The 16,225-nt window shown below is 36.2% G+C and overlaps 1 protein-coding gene across 3 annotated transcripts; it reads right to left on the reverse strand.

Moving 5' to 3' along the window:
- Positions 1–506: 506 nt before the first annotated feature.
- Positions 507–14,907, reverse strand: LOC105328142 (cingulin). 3 transcript variants are annotated; one of them, XM_034480300.2, is made up of 18 exons: positions 14,621–14,907; positions 13,880–14,148; positions 11,286–13,470; positions 10,571–11,191; positions 9,063–9,229; positions 7,382–7,603; positions 6,813–6,861; positions 6,306–6,467; positions 5,433–5,486; positions 5,247–5,294; positions 5,056–5,120; positions 4,847–4,930; positions 4,255–4,599; positions 3,299–3,909; positions 2,967–3,100; positions 2,709–2,792; positions 2,277–2,330; positions 507–1,623 (listed from the first exon to the last, which is right to left on the reverse strand). In XM_034480300.2, the coding sequence occupies exons 2-18, from the start codon at positions 14,116–14,118 to the stop codon at positions 1,528–1,530; spliced, it is 5,220 nt and encodes a 1,739-aa protein (XP_034336191.2). In that variant the 5' UTR covers positions 14,119–14,148; positions 14,621–14,907; the 3' UTR covers positions 507–1,527. The 3 variants fall into 3 exon arrangements, with proteins under 3 accessions (XP_034336191.2, XP_065936375.1, XP_034336192.2); XM_066080303.1 differs by having other exon boundaries at positions 14,595–14,907; XM_034480301.2 differs by lacking the exon at positions 14,621–14,907 and adding an exon at positions 14,344–14,494.
- Between the last annotated feature and the right edge of the window lie 1,318 nt (positions 14,908–16,225).

The raw sequence follows: 16,225 nt of genomic DNA on the forward strand, positions 1-16,225 counted from the left end.
CTCCAAACAAGTTGTGAAGTTGACGCCTGCTACCAGCGACCTCATCACAACGGTCCGCAATTTGGAAATCGTATGACAGAATGCCTACTGCCATGTCGAGATAAATAGATCACTAAAAGAACGGCTCCCCGGGGGAGCCGCGGAGCTATCTCACAAACACAATCCGGGGCCTGCTCCTCCCGGCAGACAGAACTCCTGCTGGATCCTCACTTAGAGGGAAAGTCGTCTACAGAATACGTTACCATCACTCTCCGCTAAATCAGAGATTTGTTGACAGTCTCAGAGACTGTCTAATCGGCAAGATGGGGTGTGGGGATTTATTTCAAATCTTACACAGTTGTACAGCTCGACATCTTCGTTTAATATTTTTTTTAGGTTCATCATGCAAAATTTGTGACTAGTCCGCTTCAATAGTTCAGCTACATTCATATGTATAACCTTTTATCTAATTACATATTTGGTTTCTGTGAAACTACACAAACTACAAAAATGATAGACTTCAAAAGTAAGTTATAAACTTCATATTTAATTCGATAAATAAAAAAATACATAACTGATATTCTGCAGTGAATACAGTACACGTGTAGTGCCATATAAAATATCTTGTGATATCTGTGAAGTTTGGTGAAGACTCCACGTCCTACAAATATCCAGTGATTGGTGCCAATGGCTATTTGTGCAGTCCTGTGACGTCATTGTATACTATCAACATCTCAAGGAATGAACTTTGGTGCCATCTCTGAGTAATTGTGCATTAGTTAAGGCAATGTGAGGCAAAGCACTTGCAGGTTTCTTCCTCTAGATGCCTACACAGAATCTGATATAAGGTCTGATATTGTAGAGCATATACTACATGTATATACACTGTACATGTATAAAATCTGCTCTAGCCGTGCTATAAACAAAGAATATCAAACAAAATAAATAACATAGATGGATCTGGACTAGATTCTAGTTGATATATAAAATTGATACATGTTTGCAGATCTACAACCAGAGACGGACTGCAATGTAATGTGTCAGTCCTGATATTCTGCACCAAAACTATTGAAACATAGTCATCTAGTTTACAAGTACAGAAACCCTATTTAATATAACAACAGACGTCTTAACAACCTAAATCCCCTACACCATCAAGTAACAAGTAGCAAAAAACAAAACACAAATATCTGAGCAAATCACTGAACGTGTGATGTAACGCAAAATACTGAACAGGAGGTGACCCCCAGTCTTCTTCCTGGGGATTGGGTCGGGCGAACTAGAACACGCTCGGTACGGATGTACTGGCCGAACCACAGACGAGGAGAAGACTACATCGGCTTGTCCATGGACTGTCATCTAACGAAACCACTGACAGACTAGTTCCACTAAAGCTGGACCATAGTCTTAGTGAACTGGTACAGGACATTTGGCTGTATACTTTTCCATTCACAGTGAAGGTTCATGGTTATTCCATCCTCTGTCTATAATCTAACTGCTATCTAATAGAATGGTGCACAGTGTATTGTACCATGGACCATCATCTATCTAGATGGAGGTTTTTAGCACATGGTATCTTTTCAGTGACATCCGAACAGATCCAAGCTCTTTCTCCACAGTATCTAACTTGTTTTCTAAATTCTCCTACAAACAATAAATAAAGATATTAGATATGGAACCAATATCTGAGCAGTGACAAATTATTCATACGATAGAGCAAGAGAGATAACTCATGCCAATATTAGTGTAAAATTAACAAAAATACGGTCAGTCTGAACAACGTACACATAAATTTTATATTTAGAGAAATAAACTTTGTAAATGATAAAAACTTTATTAAAGCCCCATGTTCATAGAAATTGACAAAAAATAACCTCCAGTTTTTCACTGATGTTAAGGTTAGCAGATTTTAATATACTTCAAAATATATCTCTTTGACTTTGTATAATGTACAGAGGTCAATTTTATGAGAAAAAAAATCACACAATCGAGTGTCATTACATTGTGGAGATTAGATAAGATTAAAAGATTAATTATCATTCAAATGATTTTTATAACATACCGGTACATTTACTGACAATTAGAAGGAGAAATATTCACAAACCAAAATCTACATGTGTTTTCCATCTCCCAGAAACTAAATAACATTACCTCAGTGGTTTATATATTAAACTCCTGTAATCGCCATCAATACAACTTCAATGAATTCCCTAAGAAGCCAGGATTTTCTAAGATGCATAAACACATCCATGTACTAATTCAAAACAAACAAACTTTTGGTGTATTGTAAACCTAACCTGTTCCTGTCTTCCTTTCCCATGAGAAGGTACTCTGCTCAGTTTGGACTCAAGCTGAATAAAAAAAAATGACCATTATCAGTATGTTAACATGTAAAACAGCAGAGATTCATTTAATGTTGTAATCTCATGTACATGAATAAGCACATATCATATATACATGTAGACACAATGAATCTAGCTATGTTTGCATGTTAATATTGTGTGGCTAATATATTAATTCTCTATGACAAAATAATTATCATATTAAGCAGGTCCACTGTATTGTTTCACCAAGAATCTGGTTTAAAAAGGAAAATGTTCTGTAAAATGTGAACATTTCAAAATTTATTGAATAAAAAATGCATTTATTCAATAAATCTTGAAATCTTCAATTAATGAAGGGGATTTCGATTCAGAAAAATTTTCATTTCAGATTTTCTATGCCCTTACTGTTCTTTTCTCGGTCTGAAGTTCATCATATCTAGCCTCCAAGTCTGATATGTTGTCCATCCGATTTTTCACTGTCTGTTTAACCTGTACAAACAAACAAGCAACATGAGCAATTTAGTCGCCCCTTGCAACATCTTTTGGTTTACAAGTAGGAAATTTTATCTTTGGAGTATGACTTCAGGGTTGCTAACAAATACAATTACTGATGACACACAAAAGTAAGTAAAGTCTAACTTTGGATAAGTGTACAAAACTCACTGGGGTCGCTTTGGAGTCTGACTTGGGTTTGGCCATTGATGTGTAAACATCCTCCCAGCCAGGTCTGGACACAAATTCTCCCTCCTTCATCTTGGCCAGTGTGTTCTCCACTGTTCCATTGGGGACTTGTGTATCTGAAGCCAACATAAACCACCCAATAAAATTACACATGTAGTTGTTATTTATACCACGTAATACTTCAATAAAAATGTCAAAATTGTTTTCATTTAATTCTTTACCTTTTTAAATACAGCACTTTTTTTACACTTGGACTTTTATTATTGGAAATCAGTGTATAAATATCCCTAGTTTACACCAACAGTAGCCCCTACCTTTTTCTGCCTTTAAGGGTTTCCTGTCTCTGCCTGCTTTGTTTCCTCCCCTCACCTCTCCGTTTCGTTTATCCCTGGTGGCGGGACTCTGTCTGGGTTTAGATCCAGTGTCTCTGGTTGGCAAGGAATCGCTGTGCTGCCGTCTGCTTGAGGATCTCTCCATTACACCGATATCAAAACGTGTAGGAGTGTCAAATTCACCGGGACTCGTCTCAAACTTTGCTTTGGAGGGCGGGGACAGGGGATCAGAATCTTGAAACCTTGAGGACATTGAAGTTCTTACTTTGGGAGATTTTACTGGGGAAGTGTTGACAGATTTCTTTTTCTTGAGTTTCAGACTTGATGAAGAATCAGATTTATGAATTGACGACCCTGAATCTGATTTACTACTGGAAAGCGCTGACTCACTGCCATAGAATTTCTTCTGTAGCTTGGGATGCTGTGGGGGAGAGGCTTCCACCACCTGCTCAGCCTGTCTCATGATTTCCCGTAGTTTATACAGTTCTCTCTCTGCCCTCAGCACCGGTGATGTCTGGTCCACTCCAGGGCTCATCTGTCTCTCCGGAGCATTTCTGGAGCTTGGGGCAGATCTTGGTCTTTGATGAGATTTCCTAAAATTAAATGTCAAGGGTACCTTCAAAAATATAACACATATACCTTCAATACAAGACTGTTTAACATTAATAAGCTTGTGGTCTAGAGAGATGTTAATTTTATTTCATCAGAATGGGGCTATGAATCTTCGAAAGGGCATTTTCCTTTCTCACCATTACTTGATATAAATCATTAGATCCGTTTTGGGGTCATTTTGCACAGCATGAGTGTATAGTAAGGTGAACAAAAGTTTTTATTGTTCAAATTTCATCTGTCACTCTTTACTTGGAGAGACTGAAGGACTGACATAAATCAATGAATATACAAAACTTAATGATCCATGGTATACATGCAAGACTTACTCAATTTCTTCCACCTCAGCATATGTATTACAAGTGTTCTTTGGGCGCCTTTCAGTGCTCTGCTCTCTCACTCTTAAGCTCGTTTCCATCTCCTCACAAAAACTGTCAACCTGACTCCGTGACCTGACCTGACGGTCCTGATGAAGGTCGCGGTCCATTGGTCTGTCTCCTAGCAATCGGATGGGGATCTCTTGACTCCTGCTTCTGGCATGAGCAGACTCTGGACTATTGTCTGTCATTTTACCGTAGGACTTTTGCAGGCCACTTTCTCTCGCTGGTGACTGATGACGAATTCTACCTGGGCTAGAGTAAGAGTCGTCAGCATTCCCTTGCATTGTTACAGCACTGAAACATTGTACATATATATATATATAATACACTCAAATGGCTCTGTATCTATTATCAAATACATCAGATATATGCAAATACCCATTTGCACTGTTTGTAGATTTTTACGGTTTATCTTTGTAATACATTACTGTAAAAGTGTTTACAAAATACATGCAATTTATGCTCACTTTTAATACAAAAAAACCATCTACTGAATCTGAAAGCCCTATATTCACTGTTTAAAAATGCTGCATGCACGTACTTAGCACTTTGGGTAAGCTTATATCGGATGTTGTCGTTCTCTCGGCCAAGTCTTTTATTTTCCAGTTCCAACTTTGATACTGTCCTGCAATACATATAAAGATACATGTACATGTGTATATTGACTCCAAGCACTGAACATTATTAATAAACAGCCATCATCAGAAATCCTGAGACATGATGGCCAGCTTTGTCTCTAGTGGTCCTCACCTGTTCAGCTCCACAACCTCAGACCGAGCATCATACAACTTGTTTTCTGTGGAATTGAAGGATTCCTAGGCAGAAAAACAAATACAATCTTAAAAGCCTGGTCAAAATGAAAGAGGATGGGTCCTAGCATTTCTTGATTTGACTTTGTAAAATTGCACAAGATTGTATGTAAGAAAGTGTTGAACCCTGACCTTTAGAATATTGAACTCCCTCTCCAAGTTGTCATACTTATCAGAAAGCTGCAATAGAAAATAATTACATTCATCATAAACATTTACATATAGAAATGATTTATTTGTAAACAGTGATATAAATATACTCCAAGGCAGAAAAAAAATACAATCTAGATAAAGAGATTTGATATTACATATTGTTACCTTGTGATATGCATTTCTGTCTTTTTGTAAAACTTCCATCTGTTCATCTTGAGACTGGTGAAAAAATCAGAAAATAAACAAATGTACAGATATTTAATTATTGCATTTAAATTTCAGTTAACATATTTTTCTAACATGAAAATCTAGGGGTTTTTTAATGGCCTGGTTTTGTTTAATCCTTAAGTAATGTGTATCTATTTGAAGTGTTATCTGAGATGTACCTTTTAAAGACATACACAATGTACATGTATGTTAACCTGTTTTAGCTGGTACCTTTTTGTTGTGACTGACACATGGCCTTGACTGTTATGTGCTCACACGTACCAATGTATAAAGTTACATGTGTTACATCTTTATGCATTCATATTGTTTGTTGGTGACCTAATTTATGTAGTGTTACCTGAGACATACCTTTTTTCTTTTGGTGTTACCTATGACCTACCTTTTTTAAATGTTACATGTGACCTATTTTTTGTGGTGTTTGTTAATGATGTACCATTTTGTAGTGTTACCTGTGACCTACCTTTTTGTAGTGTTACCTGTGACCTACCTTTTAGTAGTGTTACCTGTGACTTACCTTTTTGTAGTGTTACCTGTGACCTACCTTTTTGTAGTGTTACCTGTGACCTACCTTTTTGTAGTGTTACCTGTGACCTACCTTTTTGTAGTGTTACCTGTGACCTACCTTTTAGTAGTGTTACCTGTGACTTACCTTTTTGTAGTGTTACCTGTGACCTACCTTTTTGTAGTGTTACCTGTGACCTACCTTTTTGTAGTGTTACCTGTGACCTACCTTTTGTAGTGTTGCCTGTGATCTATATATTTGTATTGTTACATGTGACCTACCTTTTTCAGCGTTTGATGGAGCCATACCTTTTTGTAGTGTTTGATGGCGTCCGCCTGGTTCTTGAGCTGACACTCCAGATGCTGCACCTGGTCCTCCATCGTCCGGTTTTGGTACTGGAGCTCCTCCACCTTGTTACGGAATGTGGAGATCTTGTCCTGGGCCTCCTTGTAACAGTCAGCATACTCACTCTGGTGGAACAACACAACGATATCAATACAACAAATAGTTAAATCTATCTGGTGGAACATCCCAATCATATCAGAAAACAAATACCGGTAGTTAAATCACTCTGGTGGAACAACCCAAACATATCAGTATATCAAATAGTTAAATCACATTGAATGTTCATCAGTGAAAATATTGGTCATTAATTGACTGCATTGAAAACCTTTATGTAGATTTTCAGAATCATTTTATATTTTGGTAGTGTGTTAGAATAGCATCATTATATCAAAGTTTAGTAACTGAAATACAGGTAATGAATTCAATAATTATTTCACAGATAAAACAATAGTTTAATGAAACAGACATACTGCTCGTCTTTCCAGTCCATGGACCTTCTGTTCAAGCTCACGGTTCTCTCTAAAAGTGAAATATTTCATTGATTATTTAACATGGTCTACAAAATATAACACCAATCGAGGTGCAGAATTGCAACCCAGAGATGCTCTTATTCACAGCATTGCATAATGATAGAAAATAGAAAACATCCATGAATGAACCAAGTATCACCTTCAGGGATACATGTTACTATGTGCTTTATTACTCACATATTAATACACCAATGAATGTTATTGGTTATGAGATGTTGCTAAAAATAACATGAACCAAAAATTTACTGTTCTCATTTAACTTCTGGAGAAATAAATAGGTATCTAGATACCTGAGTACTTTGTTGTAGGTGTTGAGTATTTTGTTGTAGGTGTGAATACATACCTGAGGACTTTGCTTTAGGCATGAATACATACCTAAGTATATTGTTGTATGTATTCACACCTGATTACTTTGTTGTAGGTATCAATACATACCGGACGACTTTGTTGTAGGTGTGAATACATACCTGATGTCTTTGTTGTAGGTGTGAATACATATAATAACATACCTGACAACTTTGTTTAGCTGACTTTCCAACTCCTCATTTGTATGTTTTAGCGAGTGGTTTTCTGTGATCAGTGCTTGGTTCTCATTGGCAACCCTCTTAAATGGCGACCTACTTGTGATGTCATCAGACCTTGACAATGCCAATCTCAAATCATGGATCTCCTGCTCATAGTATTCTCTCAGATCTAACAAGTGCTTGGCATGCTTCTCTCGTAAATGAGCTCTGAAAATATCAAACAAAAAAACATGGCTCTCATTTTTTTCAGCAAAGTACTGAAGAACTGACGGGAGTTAATACTGACGGGAGTTGATTTTGTCAATGTTTATTTATTTTAAAATTAATGATATGTTATTTTGCATGACAAGTAAATGTAGTTTCTAATTTTAATTATGCACATTTTTATAATATGAATTTTTGGACTTTTTCGACAAGAATGTCGAGAAACCCCCATATGAATCATGTTAAATAATATTTAAAGATAAAATTAATTCAATCAAACTATGTATCAGTAATAGAAATAATTCTCGAAAATTGTATGGATCCAAGCAATATTGATTTCTAGTCTTGTTCAACCAAACGCTTGGCTGACACAGTAAATCTCCGACAAGGATTTACAGAGACAGCCGAGCGTCGAGTTGAACGAGACTATATTGAACTCTGGCGTAGGAATACATACAACTACAAAAAATATTTAAATTGTTCGTACCATTTAAAATCTGACTACCGGGTATTTTCAAGGTATTTATAAATAAGTTTCCTTGAAAAACAATGCTTTAGCATACATTACATCGAATTCATATATTATTTTCAAGAACTAAGTCTTGTCAGCAGCAATGATTTGTGCTGAGGTCCAAACACTGTTTCACTTTCGGTTTGTCTGAGTAACTGCATAGGAGAGTTGATTAAAATCAACTCCCAAAAATAACAGACAATTTTTCAATTAAAAATGAGAATCTACTTTTATAGTAAAAAATTTAATCAAAATTGGCTGGAAACAATTATGAATGACTATTGAGCATAATGAAAGTTATGCATTACCAGTAATTGATTCAAAATCACAACTGATTCCACCTTAATGTGGTATGGGACATGTTGATATGAATGTGGATAAAAGTTCATTTTAATCAAAACATTTTCATCTTTCATCATTCTAGAATTTTTTAAAGTTTGCAATATTTGACCAAAAAAAAGGTTTTAAAATTTTTTGAAAAGGTAAAAATTTTAAAAGCCCTAGCAGGACTTTGAACTCATGACGTAAAGATTCATTGTTAACGCTTTTCCCCATTGCGCTATGCTGTTTGGTATCAATTTTGTTAAAAAAAATAAATTTTAAATCATACTTGATTTTGTTTAATTTGATAGACAATACAATATGGAGGTGTTCCATACCACCTTAAAACACATCAATAAGGCACTGTTGGACACACTACAAAACACATGACCTAGAACAGAAAACTTCACGTGTAATCTTGCTTTCTTTTTTAACTGAACTGTTAATATTAGTATGTTTATATCAATTGTCTTGTATGTCTATCAGCTGTTTAGCTGTTGACTAATAAACAATACAATACAATATTTGAGATAACGTTAAACATCTACAACACGAACATTGACTAGGACCACGGACTGTCTTTGTAATGTCAGACATGTAGCAGCTTTTGAAAGTCTTGTTCATACTGACCTCTGAGAGGCTGACTCCTCTGAGGTCAAACTTTCCATTGGAGCATCAGCTAAGCTGTCCAACAGTCTGCTGTCTGTCCTGTCACCTCTCTGTGAAAGGTCGTTGCCGCTAGCAACATGAGGTGAGTTCCTGTCTGCCTGCCTTGGACTTGGAGTCCGTGTTGAGCTCTACAATTTGTAAATTAGGATAAATACCAGGTGCAAAAATTAGAAATTTAAGTTATTGTATGTAGCTTTCAAATTTGAAATTCATTAAAGTTTTAATATTCCATTTCTCTTTTTTAATTTTCAGTAATATACCTTTACTACACTCTGTCCTAAGATGATTTTTACATGATGTTTTTCTTAATAATTTGATATTCATAAAAACACCAGTATCCATACTATATACATTATCTAGAAATATTTACATTTTTCACCGTCTCTGCCTGTGATAACACTATGTATTTATTTTGTACTATACAGTCCAATGAGTTCAAATGACTTATAATTAGGGCGCAAGCCTGGTTTGTGTATTTATTTTCAAATATCTAATCGTACAAATGCTAAAAATTATATAAATTTAAGTAATAACGAATCATTCTTTGAATATTATGAGGTTATAATTTTGGTTGGGGCATGATCAAATCTATCATATAGCCCTTCAGTCTTTATTAGATTTTGATCACGCCCTGACAGAAATTATCATCTCATTATACTCAAAAAATGATTCCTTATTCATTAATGAAAAACATTCTAGGATCTCCATAAAATAGAAGAAATCATTACTTTTTCCCTTATGTCAATATAAATTGTTTTTGACTTATAAGTACATGCATGTTTGTGCATTTATTGAAAACAACAAACACTGCCTAAATTTGAAACCTAAGATAGAGTATAGTTATACATATATATAAATATATATTTTACCACATGTTTAGCTCAATATAATGTGGATATCACTCATGTAATAAATTTTTGATATTACACTGTGTATTCTTACCCAATAAGACATCACAATAAAACATGTAGGTTTAGGCGGTCAACGCAGAATGAAAATTTAAAAAAATAATTTAGTTGAAAAGTGTTGAGTTGTAAATGTGTAGCATTTAATGCTGTTTTATCATTTTTCATGATTTGATAGAAAATATGTTCTAAAATGAAATGTTTTTTGGTAAAACCTCAAGAACTTTTTCCATGCATAAAGTTGTTGATGTCTTGTAGTAAATGTGTTGTGCAGCTCACAATAATAATGTTTACAGAAAAGATTGAGGTTTAACTAAATATGTGGTAAAATGTGACAAAAAGAGTCTTTCGTTATTTGCAATGGTATTTGATTTTAATGTGTTTTCTAATATTTTTATATATTTTTTATCCCCTCGCAAAGGCTCGGGGATAGAAAAAACACAACTCACTGGATGAAAATTATATACCATCCCATACCATGAGAGATCCTATACATTTATATACATTAAACATATATAATGGGATAGAGTATAGTTGTACATAAACAAGTCACAAAATGCATACCTGAGATATGTTACTTTTTCGTAGAACAGGCATAGGGCTACTGTACACACCACCCCTTGGGGGTTCTGAAGGGAGTGGGTCAAAATATTTCTTTGGGGTAGGCCTGATTTCCTCAGACAATGGCTGCCTCAGCATAGAGGAGGTTGACATGAAATCCTCCTCCAAGGAGCGCCTGATTGGAGTTGCCTCCTCCTCATTGTCCTCTGTTTCCCGATCACTGTCAACACCCTTCCCCCGAATCTCTCTGTAGATGTCCTTCCAGGGGGGAGAGGCGTGCCTGTCTGAATGGTGAGACCGCTCCATGTGTCTAGCATTGGGGGAGGATTTAGGTGAGCCTGATTTCTTGTAAGAGCTGTCTCCCCGTGAGCTCTCCAGCATTTGGCCACTTAGTTGACTGTGGTTGAGTCTCCTGTCCTGGTTTGGTTTGATGGGACTGGCATTATTAGAAAGAGCCTCTTTATGAGCCGACAGCTTCTGTTTCAGGGTTTGCTGTTGGTTGAGGAGTTCACTCTCAATCTGGTGCTGCATAGAGAAGATGGTTTCCTGATGTTGTCTGTATTGGTTCTTCAGCTCATTGTGATGCTGCTCCTCTAGAGTTTTAAACATTCGCATCCAACCAATCTGAAATTCAAAATCTTCATTAACATCAAAATCAGATTTTACCTGATGTCACCTGAAATATAATCTGAAAATTATAAAAAAAACCCACACATACCTGTTGTTCATGGAGTGTTTTGAATGGGGGCACTGATCCAGACTTTGGGGGAGGGGCTTCTAGATCTGATGAGGTATGAGAAGAGTTTTGAGCTCCAAAGGAGGTAGACACATTATACTGTGGAGGAGGAATGTTATAGCTGGAATAAATATTTGATGGCATCCCCCGATCACTCCGATTTATGTCTGCATAAGACATTCCCTCCATTCTGAGTGGATCGTCAAGTGAAACACTTTCATTGCGATGATGCTGGTTTTGGAGAGTAGCATATGTGTCTATTCCGCTGACATCATAATGTCTCTGTTCAGAGCGGGATAACTCCCTCTGATACCGTCTTATGAGTTCCTCTTCCGAAACCCGAAGGTCAGAGGAACTTCTGGTGGGCATGCTGCGGGATCCAGCATTGATCGGGGACCTTGAAGAACTTTGGTCTGAATATTTCAACCTTGAAGACTCAGTTATATCAAATTCATTTGATTGGTCATATGGATTCATTGACAGGTCATTTTCACTTCTGTAATATTCTCCTCCATTTGATAAAAGCTCCTGTTGTAATCTAGCTCTTTCCATTCTCTCAGTCATTTCTCTGTCTATCTGTCTTCTCATCTCTCTCTCCTTAGCTGCCATGTCCTTCCTTACCTTGTCTAGTATCAACTGCTCTCTGTGCATCTCAGCCTCTCTCTGGTGTTGTTGACCCTGACCTCTGACATTTGAACTTGGGTCTTTCTCTGAGCGATTTCCACTAACAACAAAATCTTGCTTGGTTCTCAGCACCATTCTTGGTGGGGTTTGTATAGGCTTAGCAGGTGAACTGTTTCTTTCATATGAAAGTTGAGAGTCTGTTTCTTGGGAGGCTAAGAATCCTGAGGATTGATCAGCTCTGACGGAGGAAGGTTCAGTATAGCCTGGAGAGGAAACAGCTGTGTAAGCCAAATTACTATTCTCCTTTTGATCTGCAAAACTCTCAGGAACACTGATTTCAGCTGAACTTATAGTGGCTTCTTCAGGCGTTAAGCGTTTGAAAGTTGAATCCTCTTCATAAGGCTTTTCTGCCATTGGTTCAACAACATTGTCTGAAAGTCTCTGTGTGTCATACTCTTGTAAAGAGTCAGACAGATTTCTCCTCCCTGGGATAGTGTCACTGATTCTATCTGAAACATTTGAACTCGTAGAGGCAACAGCACCTGCTGACTGGGAATTTCCAATAATTTCTCCAGCATAGCTCATTGAAACTCCACTGTCTTTAGACTTCAAAAGTCTAGTGGATCCTCCATTATCTAACTGTTTGTCATCTACATTCTCTTCGTCCACTTCTGGAGTTTGTTCCACCCCTGGGACTTCAGACTGGGATGAAAGCTGATCCATGGCTTGAGCCCCCTCTACTGCCCTATCTTCAGAGTCAAATGCCGTGTTGTCTTCTGGCAGTCTCACTTCTATCTCTTCATCACCTCCATCTATCACCTTCTCATCATTTTCCTCCCTAACCTCTTCACCTATGGGCTGTGGGTCATTTAGTTGGAAATCTGTCATGGCTTCTTCATCAATTTTGAGATCAGTATCCAACTCCATCTTAGATGCATATCCTTTGTCCTCTAACACCTGTTCCTCTTCTCTTTGGTCCATACTCTCCTCGTTTTCTTCAGTCTCTAAAGCATTTTCTAGATTTTCCACGATTTGTTTCAGGGAAGAATCAGAATCACTCTCGTCTTGAACTGAACCCACCACGTTTTCTAGGACATGGTCAACAATTAACTGAGCTAGGTTACTGGTGTCAGTACAAGAACTGACGGCCTCGCTTTCATTGTCATCTTCATGACCATAAACCTCTCGCTTCAGTAGCTCCTGACTCTGCTCTGCCCCGGGAAATGTTTGATATCCTTCCTCGCTGAATAAACTCCCAGAGCTGGGTACGGTCCTGAGTTTGTTAGAGGAAGGTAGGCTCTCTAGCAGGGATCTCTGCTCCTCTGGAGATATTTGCCTGGGACTCTGCATCTTGTTGTTGTTTACAATGTCGCTCGTCTCGCTCATCGTCTCTGAGTCGTTATCTTTATCCAACTCTCTCTCTGTCACAATGAACTGTCCTTCTCCCTTGGCATCACTGTTTGACTGGTCAGTATCCATGTTAGAAGGGTCAATGAAATGAGCACCAGGGGCATCCTCACCTGTCTGAGTTGCATCTGAGTGACTATAAAAGAAAAAAAAGTTTGATATTTAAGAACATTTTTGTCATGGGAATTGAAACTTAACTTCTAGCAAAGTATCTCAAACTATAAAAGAAATATGTGTTCATAAAATTGCTATTTTTCTCTGACCAATCTTTATTCAACCTTCATTTACATGTACAATATATTACTTGGAAAATAGTAGACTAATATCCTCTTGACTATCTGAAATGATGTTAAATACATGTACATGTATTAGTGATAGTGTTCAATTTTAAAACTTAAACTATGCGATAACAAAACCCAGAAAATATCTGTGGCCAGAGAAATCAACATACAATAAAAACTATGTCAATAACAATGCTGAATTTATAAACTCTTGGGACACATGTGGTTTTAAAAAAGATCAGAGGAATATGAGAAGACGTCTACCATTGCTCATTCATTTTAATGGTGCTCCCTCCATCGCTGTCAGTAAACATGCTCTGGTGGACCTTCTGTGAGCCGTCTTTGCTGGATTCTGACTCTTCTTCTTCCTGAGCAGTACTTCCTGTCGAGTTTCCATCAGGAATTGTCCAGCCAGGACCATCATTGTCCTCTGGTAAGTCATCCATTTCCCTCTCTACTTGTTCTTCATCATCAGATGCGTTGCTTGCTGGTATTTCACTCATGGTGTTTACACATCAACCATCAATAATTATCTGCCATATGATAATTAAATAAATTAATTTAAATATATATAAATATTAAATATTGTGGCAAAGAAATATACATTCTAAGTCAAAGTGCTAAACACGCATTAACTGGGACTTCCTATATAACTGCATGTTTTTCTTTCAACTTAATATGAACCTTTATATAGAGATATATTTATAAACAAAAGTTTATCAACTTACGAGGTGTTCATAAAGAAAACCATGAGACTCAAAAATGAAATTAATAACAGAAGTATTTAAGCTGATCTCAACTCATATAATGTACAACTTTATCAGTCTATAGAAAGTATGCCCTGCTGGGTGCAATAAAGCTTCTGTTTCGTTTTTAAAATTAATATCTGTTTGGGCCTCATAATAATCATTATGAACACTGGTTGTTCTTATTGTTATATTATAAACAAATCTTTAAACAGTCTGACTAATTACACGACATTTACGTGTATTTAACGATACGCACTGTTAGTTTCTCGCCATTCAGACACCGGTTAGCAAAACATTGGTCACAGTTTTGGAATCACGTCAAAACATGAATCACGGTGGCGGCGCAAACATTTATAACGGAAGATATTCCATGAATTCACTTCAATTTATGCCACTGATCGATGCATGAATCTATCCGTAAATATGATTTTTTCAACAAGATCAAAAACTCTCTTGAAAAGCAATATACGATGTAATAATTTTTTCGAATTATTCACAACAGGAAACACCGCATCTGTTTACAATCCACGCGTGGAACAAATATTCTAGCGTGATACACTTCGGAAGTTCTCGGTTATCTTCGTTTCAATTTTTATGTGGAGAAAATTCGGGTTTTGATTAAATTGGGGATTCTGAAATTTCTTACAGGTCTGATTAAAACTTAAACTACAATTTGATATAACAAATTTTAAATAGTTTTTAAATCGACTAGTTGGCATATACATAAAAATGTTTACAGAATCCCCAAAATAGGCCTCACGTTAGGCGATTGGCCCTCTTAACTTTACAAATAGTTTCATCAAAGATTAAATGTACTTGAGGCAAACTTGCACTTTGAATGCAAAGACTTTTTGAGATTTGCTTTTAAAAAAAGAGTAAATCCAATCCTGTTTACATTGCGGAAGCGTACATAATTTATGGCCGCAATTTAACATTATCTTTTAATATTTTTTTCAAAACAAATAAGTAATTTGTGATTACAAACCAAATGTAATTTCTGTCAAATGTAGTTTCATGATTTGTGAAACTCTAATTAACAACTCTTAACTATAGTTTACGATTGTAAATTATAATAAACAAATGTGAATCTATATTCATCAGCAAAATATTTTGTTAACGTTTTTTACGGATAGATAAACTATGATTATCATTCGTAAGCTATAGTTTAGATTCGTGAAATATAGTTTCACAGATGTGAACTATACTTAACGAATCGTTAACTAAATTTTAGGTTCTGTAAACTATAGTTAACAGCTGATACACATATAGTTTATCGACTGTGAAACTATGTTTAGTTCATTTTTGTGAATTTGGCGTGCCATACCCGAGTCATATCTATGACACGACAAATTTACAAAAATGAGCTAAACTTAGTTTCACATTTGATAAGCTTGATTAGGTTTACCGACTGTTAAGTTAACGAACCGCAATATAGTTTTCCATCTAAAAGCTATATTTAACGGTTGTAAGCTATTTAGTTTACAAATGATAATCTAAGGTTATCTGTCTGCAAATAACGTTAACAATATACTCTGCTGATATCTGTAAACTATGATTTACATGATAAGAGTTGTTAATCATGGTTTCACAATCGTGAAACTATATTTATCAGACAAACTATGTTTTGCAATCGCAACTGAATGAATGTTTTCAGTGTTAACTATAGTTTTACACGTCTGGAACATAGATGATCCCGTTAACTATGGTAAACAGATGTAACTAGGTTTATTGATCGATTGCTAAGGCCAAGATCTATTAAATGAAAGGTGCTTACAGGTTCACAAAATTTAAGATATAAATTTTTTCAATGATGCTTCATAACAATAGCTTTGTTTGATATTGTGTACCGGGCTTAAATTTT

The sequence above is a fragment of the Magallana gigas genome, chromosome 3 (assembly GCF_963853765.1).
Source record: "Magallana gigas chromosome 3, xbMagGiga1.1, whole genome shotgun sequence".
NCBI classification, from domain to species: Eukaryota; Metazoa; Mollusca; class Bivalvia; order Ostreida; family Ostreidae; genus Magallana; species Magallana gigas.